The sequence below is a fragment of the Haliotis rubra genome, unplaced genomic scaffold (assembly GCF_003918875.1).
Source record: "Haliotis rubra isolate DU_JTF1 unplaced genomic scaffold, ASM391887v1 Scf420, whole genome shotgun sequence".
In the NCBI taxonomy this organism is placed as follows: domain Eukaryota; kingdom Metazoa; phylum Mollusca; class Gastropoda; order Lepetellida; family Haliotidae; genus Haliotis; species Haliotis rubra.
Window position 1 is genome coordinate 911,192 of NW_025767103.1, and position 9,056 is coordinate 920,247.

Sequence of the window (9,056 nt, forward strand, 5' to 3'; positions counted from 1 at the left end):
GAGTGAATGGGTGAGTGAGTGAATGGGTAAGTAAGTGAATGGGTGAGTGAGTGAGTGAGTACGTGAGACTTTACATGGTAGTGAGCCCTGTTCCAGATACCCCTGTGGCCTGTGAAGTAGTAGTAGTAGTAGCAGTATCACTACAGTGACAGTAGGAGTAGTAGAGGCAGTGGTAGCCAAATGGACATACGCTGCTATCATTCGGTCACTTTCTTCAGAAACTCAAAGAACTGAACTACAGAATTTTGGTGAAAGATACATTTATTAACTTGTTAACAAATATACAAACAATTATGTGTAAAACCACACAGTGGCATGCACATCTCGATGTTGATAAAGTTGGTACAAAATAACGTAAACATGCTAGATTTGTATTCCTTCATCATTGTCTCATAGTCGTTTTGCAGGTCCTACTTCACACAAACATGTATTGGCACACAGTGAGCAATCGATAAGTGTAAGACAATAGACCGAATCGTCTAATCTCCACACGTCTAAACCATCAAGAGGTGAACGTTTTTAAACAACTCTGTTCATTCCCATCATAGGGGTAGATGACTTTTGACCTCCCCAGGCGCCGCCCTTGGCGTGACCTTGGCTTTGCATCTGCATCATCATATAAGGGAGCATGGTGCTCATGTTCATCTCACCACCGGACATCATCGCCATCATCATCGGCATCATCATGGAGGATGACCCTCCTCCTTGGGACAGGGCCATCAGCATCAGGGGGTTCATGCCCTCTCCGCCGCCCGTTGCCATCAAGAGAGGCATCATGCTCATCATTGGGTTTGGCTTGGAGCCACTGGAACCGCTGCCGCCCAGGCTGGACATCATTGTCATCATCATCATCATCTTCTTTGTCTCGGGTGACATACCTCCGCGGAGCAGTAAGGGGAGTAATGCAGCCATCGGGCTCTTATTAGCCTTGGTGGATGATCCGGGGGCTGCAGTCATGGATGGTCCTGCTGGATGTGGAAGTTTGCCTTTACCGAAAGCAAACTTGCTGGCAATGTTTTGGCCTGTCATGGCGGCGATGGCGTCCAGAGGTCCAGACATAGCACCAGTGTTACCAGACATACCTCCTGGCATCATGGGGCCCATTGGATTGGACATACCGGACATAGGGTTGGACATACCGGACATAGGGTTGGACATACCGGACATGGGGTTGGACATACCGGACATGGGGTTGGACATACCTGTCATAGGGTTGGACATACCGGACATGGGGTTGGACATACCGCTACTCACGGAGTTGGACATACCGCCAGTTGTTTTGGACATACCGCCGGTCATGGAGTTGGAAACGCTGGCCATTTGGTTGAACATACCGGTCATTGGGTTGAACATACCAGTCATTGGGTTGGACATACCGCTACTCACGGAGTTGGACATACCGCCAGTTGGTTTGGACATACCGCCGGTCATGGAGTTGGAAACGCTGGCCATTTGGTTGAACATACCGGTCATTGGGTTGGACATACCGCTACTCACGGAGTTGGACATACCAGCCATTGGGTTGGACATACCGCTAGTCATGGAGTTAGACATACCAGCCATTGGGTTGGACATACCGGCCATTGGGTTGGACATACCAGCCATTGGGTTGGACATACCAGCCATAAAGTTGTCCATTGGGTTGGACATAGTGGCCATTGGGTTGGACATACCGCCGGTCATGGAGCTGGACATACCAGCCATTGGGTTGGACATAGTGGCCATGGGGTTGGACATACCGCTGGTCATGGAGTTGGACATACCAGCCATTGAGTTTGACATAGAATTGGACATACCAGCCATTGGGTTCAACATATCGGACATAATTCCACCCATACCACTGGTAGGCGCGTTTCCCCCCATTTCGGATGTCGACGGAGATGCTTGTCCTCCCATTCCTATATTGGTAGTCGCTGACATTGCAGTCATTGCTTTAACAGCCTTTGCCAGGGGTCCGGACGCAGTGGGGTTGGGTTCACTACCTGTCGCTTGTCCGCTCGGAGCATGACCTGGATCAGTAGGCTGGCCAGAACCAGTTCCTGGCTGAGGTTGGCCTAAAATAAATGAAAACGTTTGATACATGGGTATTTGATACAGGAGCCTAGGTAGAAACTCCGTGCCTGGAAACTAACTTATGAATTAAGAAGATATGCAGATCCGAAATCATACTTTTGTGATGGGGCAAGTAGTGCTTCCTGAATATATCCCCGTTCCACGTGTAATGAACGAACTGTGCGTAAATCTAGACGTTAAATCCATACATTGTTGTAGTCTCTGACACGTCGATGTTGATATACTTTTAAAGCCACGAGAACCATCCAATGTTCAACTTGTTATCACAGGACATACACAACCTGATTACTTGTCAAAGGTAAAGTATGGAAGAGTCTTGTGCTGACTTACCCGTAGCGAGGACGAGAACGGCAGCCAGCACTCCAACACATAGAAACTTCATCATGGCAACTGTAAAACCAAAAACAGTACAACTGTAGAAACTGAGCAACATTTGCATGCCATAAAGCACAACTTAAGAATATCTGTAAAAAAAAACAGTACAACTGTAGAAACTGAGCAACATTTGCATGCCATAAAGCACAACTTAAGAATATCAAAAACAGTACAACTGTAGAAACTGAGCAACATTTGCATGTGATAAAGTACAACTTCAGAACATCCTGAATTATACCAGTACACACAATAGATTTAACAGGCAGTATATTTAAGATGAAGCGATTCTAGAGTGAGTGAGTTATGTTTTAAGCAGCTTTTAACAGACCGCCGTGATATAGCTGGAATGTTGCTAAAAGCGGCTTAAAACATAACTAACTCACTCACTCTAGAATGGCTGCGTTGCCAACACTCTTACTCTGAGAGTTGAATGAAGGAGCAGACGAGTAGAACTGAACTTACCAGTAGTGATGTGTCGACCATGAGTTCCCCCTGCGTTATATACCCCCGCGAGTGAAGGGGTCCTTTGTCGAGTCAAGTCAGAAGTGATCGATGGTCAATCGCTGACCGGTGTCCGTTAGTCACCTGTTAGCACATCTTACAGCCCCCGTCTTGTAAGCGTGCATCATTCGACAGCAGGATAGATGACATCATCCAAGTCAGCCATTGCTTTGTGTAGTGGCTTGAAGGACGCCTTTGTGATCGAACCTAATTGAGATATAGATGTCACAGATTTGATTTGTTTCGTTCAGCTTTGGCATCGCAGTTGATGCGTGTATTTGAATCCATTAATCAAAGGATGTTTTGACAGCCCTATATGTCTAGACTGTGTAAACGCATACGAAATTTTTAACAGTTCAACAGTATAAGATTTTATATTGAGGTAATAGTTTACCGAAGTTAAATGGGATAAGTTTGTAGAATGGCATAGCCGAATGTTGCATGGACATCTCGTATTCGCCACTAGACAACTATGACTTAGCTATTGTTTTGCTATTTAAATAGCTTTTTATAAAGTTCTTCTCTCGGTTGACATTAGATGGATGTTAGACCTTATCATTTAGTCATTGATAAACTACTTTGGAACATATTTTCTCTTATAAACTGTAACAGTTAATTTCTTACAACTTCATATGGAGTTGTTCAAGAAAAAAAACTAACAAATATATTTGTGTGACAATTGTTTTGCTGGTGTGATGAATAAAATGATTTTAGCAGGGTCTTTTTCGATAATTGCAGTTTTTCCTGAGATTGAATTTGAGAGGGAGAAAACTTTTGTGATGTTCAGATGACCAGTAACGTGCTGGTTGGGATCATGTCATCTACAGCATCGCCAGTAGGGGAATCATGTGCAACATAATGCTGTAATTGACATAATTAACATAATGTTGCAAAATCGTTTAAAAAACTATCCACGGGGATTGTTCATTACTGTATCTAACCTATAGTGTATTACCGTATTTAGCCCATAGGTAGAGCTTCTACGGCTACTACTGATTCACCACGAACTGCTGGAGACCCGTGAAGATCCGGGTTAGAATTGGTCTTCAGCAGCCCACGTTTGTCACATGCGGCGACTAACGGGATCGGATGGTCAGGCTCGCTGACTTGGTTCACACATGTCATCGTATCCTCATTGCTATTGATCACTGGATTGTCTGGTCCAGACACGATCATTTACAGACCGTCGCCATATAGCTAGAATATTGCTGCAACCAACCAACCAACCAACCAACTGCTAGTCCTCTACTGTTGTTACTATTTCACCTACAGGCAGACACCACTACTACTGATACTATTACGTCTTCTACTACCACTACTACTACTGCTACTGCTACTATTACGTCTTCTACTACTACTACTACTACTACTGCTACTATTACGTCTTCTACTACTACTACTACTACTGCTACTATTACGTCTCTACTACTACTACTACTACTATTACGTCTTCTACTACTACTACTACTACTGCTACTATTACGTCTTCTACTACTACTACTACTACTGCTACTATTGCGTCTTCTACTACTACTACTACTACTGCAGCATTATTACGTCTACTACTACTACACTACCACTACTACTACTACTACTACTCTCTACTACTACTACTACTACCACTACTATTACTCTACTACTACTACTACTACTGCTACTATTACTACTACTACCACTACTACTACTACTACTACGTCTACTACTACTACTCACTACTACCACTACTACTATTACGTCTCTACTACCACTACTACTACTGCTACTATTACGTCTTCTACTACTACTACACTACTACTACTACTTACGTCTATCTACTCACTCTACTACTACTACTACATCACTACTACTATTACGTCTCTACTCTACTACTACTACTACTACTACTATTACGTCTTCTACTACTACTACTGCTACTACTATTACGTCTACTACTACTACTACTACTACTACCACTACTACTACTACTATTACGTCTACTACTACCACTACTACTACTACTACTACTACTACTGCTACTATTACGTCTTCTACTACCACTACTACTACTACTACTGCTACTATTACGTCTTCTACTACTACTACTATTACGTCTTCTACTACCACTACTACTACTACTAATACTACTACTGATGCTATTACTTTTACTGCGGCTACTGCGACTTTTACACTAACAGTTACTACTTTTAGTGTTACTGTTTCACGTACTACTACCGCTGCTGCTAAACCCATCACTACTACCTAACAATACTGATGCTACTGCTGCCATTACTACTACCGCTACTTGGGTTTGTTTTGGTTTGTTTGTGTGTTTTGTTTGTTTTATGTTTTGCTGTTTAACGCGCGGCACCCACATTCCACCCGATCCCGTAAGTCGCCTCTTACGACAAGATTCTAACCCGGATCTTCACGGGTACCACCGCTACTACCACTGCTACCGTAACTAAAAATATACTACTCAAAACAATCACCCTGTTAGATGCAGGTTTATTTATTGTTACCTTTTTTGTTATTCATTCTCTCCACTCAGTACAGTGAAATCAAATCAAAACTTTTCTTTTAGTTTGTAATGGACTTGGTCGAATCCGCAGATGGAATAATAAGCTTATTGTCGCTACAGCACACAATGCATAATAGCCATTGCCAAGGGAGTTGTCTGCCCTACGTATTCCCTACATGATAATACAGCCGTTATAAGATACAGTGGAGCTAACACACATCATGCCCTATACAGGTGCCACCATCGCATCGTGCCCCGCGGGCACTGACCGTGGCAGTCTGGCCACTGCCTGCAGCAGTTGATGATGCAGCTGTCGGGGATGCAGTGGTCGTTGATGCTGTCCACATCACAGGGAAATGACAGGTAAATGTTTGTTCTGAGTCACCAGTCAGTGGTTGAAGCTTCCACTCTTCACGCCACACATGGGTACATTGTGCGATATTGTGAATATCGGTAAAAGATAGTCATAGCCCATTGAGTAGTCATCAACATCTCAGATGGATAAAGTTTTGAAAGGCATTTTGTTGGACGAACATGAATACATGACACGTTTTATGGATAACAACTTCTTCTATTCTTTATACGACGTTTCACACACAGCCAAATCTTGCGCCTTCATCGGATTACTGAAGGAGCAGGTATTAGGTCTAAAACGTCTTAAGAATAAAAAACATATCCAAACGTGTACTGAAACGGATAGTAGTGTTATGACTATAGGGTCTATTTCACATGTTTCCGACTAGGGGTATGTGTGAATGCGACTATATTACTGCATCTGTATGAATAGGATGGTATGGACTGACTGACTGACTGACTGAGTTTGGTTTTACGCCGCTTTTAGCAATATTCCAGCAACATCACGGAGGGGGACACCAGAAATGGGCTTCACACATTGTACCCATGTGGGGATTCGAACCCGGGTTTTCGGCGTGACAAGCCAACGCTTTAACCATTAGGCTACCCCACAACATCTGTATGAAGAGGACGGTATAGAAGATACGCTAGATCTCTGTGCATATGTGTATGACTAGGATGGTATGGAAGATACACTAGATCTCTGTACACATGTGTATGAATAGGCGAGCGAGTTTGGTTTTGCGCCGCTTTTTGCAATAATCCAGCAACATCACGGTGGGGGACACCAGAAATGGGCTTCAAACATTGTACCCATGTGGGGAATCGAACCCGGGTTTTCGGCGTGACGAGCCAACGCTCTACCCACTTGGCTACCCAACCGCCCCAATATGAATAGGTGGGTATGGAAGATATGCTAGATCTCTGTACACATGTGTATGAATAGGATGGTATGGAAGATACGCTAGATCTCTGCTAGATCTCTGTACACATGTGTATGGAGGATGGTATGGAAGATACGCTAGATCTCTGTACACATATGTGTATGAATAGGAGGGTATGGAAGATACGCTATGAATGTGTATGAAGAGGATGGTATGGAAGATACGCTAGATCTCTGTACACATGTGTATGAATAGGAGGGTATGGAAGATACGCTAGATCTCTGTACACATGTGTATGAATAGGAGGGTATGGAAGATACGCTAGATCTCTGTACACATGTGTATGAATAGGATGGTATAGAAGATAAACTAGATCTCTGTACACATGTGTATGAAGAGGATGGTATGGAAGATACACTAGATCTCTGTACACATATGTATGAATAGGATGGTATGGAAGATACACTAAATCTCTGTACACATGTGTATGAATAGGAGGGTATGGAAGATACACTAGATCTCTGTACATATGTGTATGAATAGGAGGGTATGGAAGATACGCTAGATCTCTGTACACATGTGTATGAAGAGGATGGTATGGAAGATACGCTAGATCTATGTACACATGTGTATGAATAGGAGGGTATGGAAGATACGCTAGATCTCTGTACACATGTGTATGAATAGGAGGGTATGGAAGATACGCTAGATCTCTGTACACATGTGTATGAAGAGGACAGTATGGAAGATACACTAGATCTCTGTACACATGTGTATGAATAGGACGGTATGGAAGATACACTAGATCTCTGTACACATGTGTATGAAGAGGATGGTATGGAAGACACGCTAGATCTCTGTACACATGTGTATGAATAGGAGGGTATGGAAGATACACTAGATCTCTGTACACATGTGTATGAATAGGACGGTATGGAAGATACGCTAGATCTCTGTACACATGTGTATGAATAGGATGGTATGGAAGATAAACTAGATCTCTGTACACATGTGTATGAATAGGATGGTATGGAAGATACACTAGATCTCTGTACACATATGTATGAATGGGATGGTATGGAAGATACACTAGATCTCTGTTCACATGTGTATGAATAGGATGGTATGGAAGATACGCTAGATCTCTGTACACATGTGTATGAATAGGACGGTATGGAAGATACACTAGATCTCTGTACACATGTGTATGAAAAGGACGGTATGGAAGATACAGTAAATCTCTGTACACATGTGTATGAATAGGACGGTATGGAAGATACGCTAGATCTCTGTACACATGTGTATGAATAGGAGGGTATGGAAGATACGCTATATCTCTGTACACATGTGTATGAATAGGATGGTATGGAAGATATGCTAGATCTCTGTACACATGTGTATGAATAGGGGGTATGGAAGATACACTAGATCTCTGTACACATGTGTATGAAGAGGAGGGTATGGAAGACACGCTAGATCTCTGTACACATGTGTGTATGAATAGGAGGGTATGGAAGATACACTAGATCTCTGTACACATGTGTATGAATAGGAGGGTATGAAGAATACACTACAGATCTCTGTTCACATGTGTATGAATAGGATGGTATGGAAGATACGCTAGATCTCTGTACATGTGTATGAATAGGACGGTATGGAAGATACACTAGATCTCTGTACACATGTGTATGAAAAAGGATGGTATGGAAGATACACTAAATCTCTGTACACATGTGTATGAATAGGAGGGTATGGAAGATACACTAGATCTCTGTACATATGTGTATGAATAGGAGGGTATGGAAGATACGCTAGATCTCTGTACATGTGTATGAATAGGATGGTATGGAAGATAATGCTAGATCTCTGTACACATGTGTATGAATAGGATGGTATGGAAGATACGCTAGATCTCTGTACACATGTGTATGAATAGGAGGGTATGGAAGATACGCTAGATCTCTGTACACATGTGTATGAATAGGAGGGTGCTTAGATCTCTGTACACATGTGTATGAAGAGGACGGTATGGAAGATAAGAGGATGGTATGGAAGATACACTAGATCTCTGTACACATGTGTATGAATAGGAGGGTATGGAAGATACACTAGATCTCTGTACACATGTGTATGAATAGGAGGGTATGGAAGATACGCTAGATCTCTGTACACATGTGTATGAATAGGAGGGTATGGAAGATACACTAGATCTCTGTACACATATGTATGAATAGGATGGTATGGAAGATACACTAGATCTCTGTACACATGTGTATGAATAGGATGGTATGGAAGATACGCTAGATCTCTGTACACATGTGTATGAATAGGAGGGTATGGAAGATACGCTATATCTCTGTACACATGTGTAT

General features: G+C 42.6%; 1 protein-coding gene across 1 annotated transcript; it reads right to left on the reverse strand.

The window, feature by feature from the left end:
* Window positions 1-331: 331 nt before the first annotated feature.
* LOC124288588 (nuclear envelope pore membrane protein POM 121-like) lies at window positions 332-5,793 on the reverse strand. The gene is made up of 3 exons (XM_046725139.1): window positions 5,679-5,793; window positions 2,404-2,463; window positions 332-2,054 (listed from the first exon to the last, which is right to left on the reverse strand). The coding sequence occupies exons 1-3, from the start codon at window positions 5,791-5,793 to the stop codon at window positions 520-522; spliced, it is 1,710 nt and encodes a 569-aa protein (XP_046581095.1). The 3' UTR covers window positions 332-519.
* Between the last annotated feature and the right edge of the window lie 3,263 nt (window positions 5,794-9,056).

Coding starts and splice junctions, on each gene's coding strand:
- LOC124288588 (XM_046725139.1), bottom strand. CDS start 5,793: ATGTGGACAGCATCAACGACCACTGCATCCCCGACAGCTGCATCATCA. Junction 2,464..5,678: donor ACGATGCGATGGTGGCACCT/GTATAGGGCATG, acceptor TTGGTTTTACAG/TTGCCATGATGAAGTTTCTA. Junction 2,055..2,403: donor CGTTCTCGTCCTCGCTACGG/GTAAGTCAGCAC, acceptor CATTTATTTTAG/GCCAACCTCAGCCAGGAACT.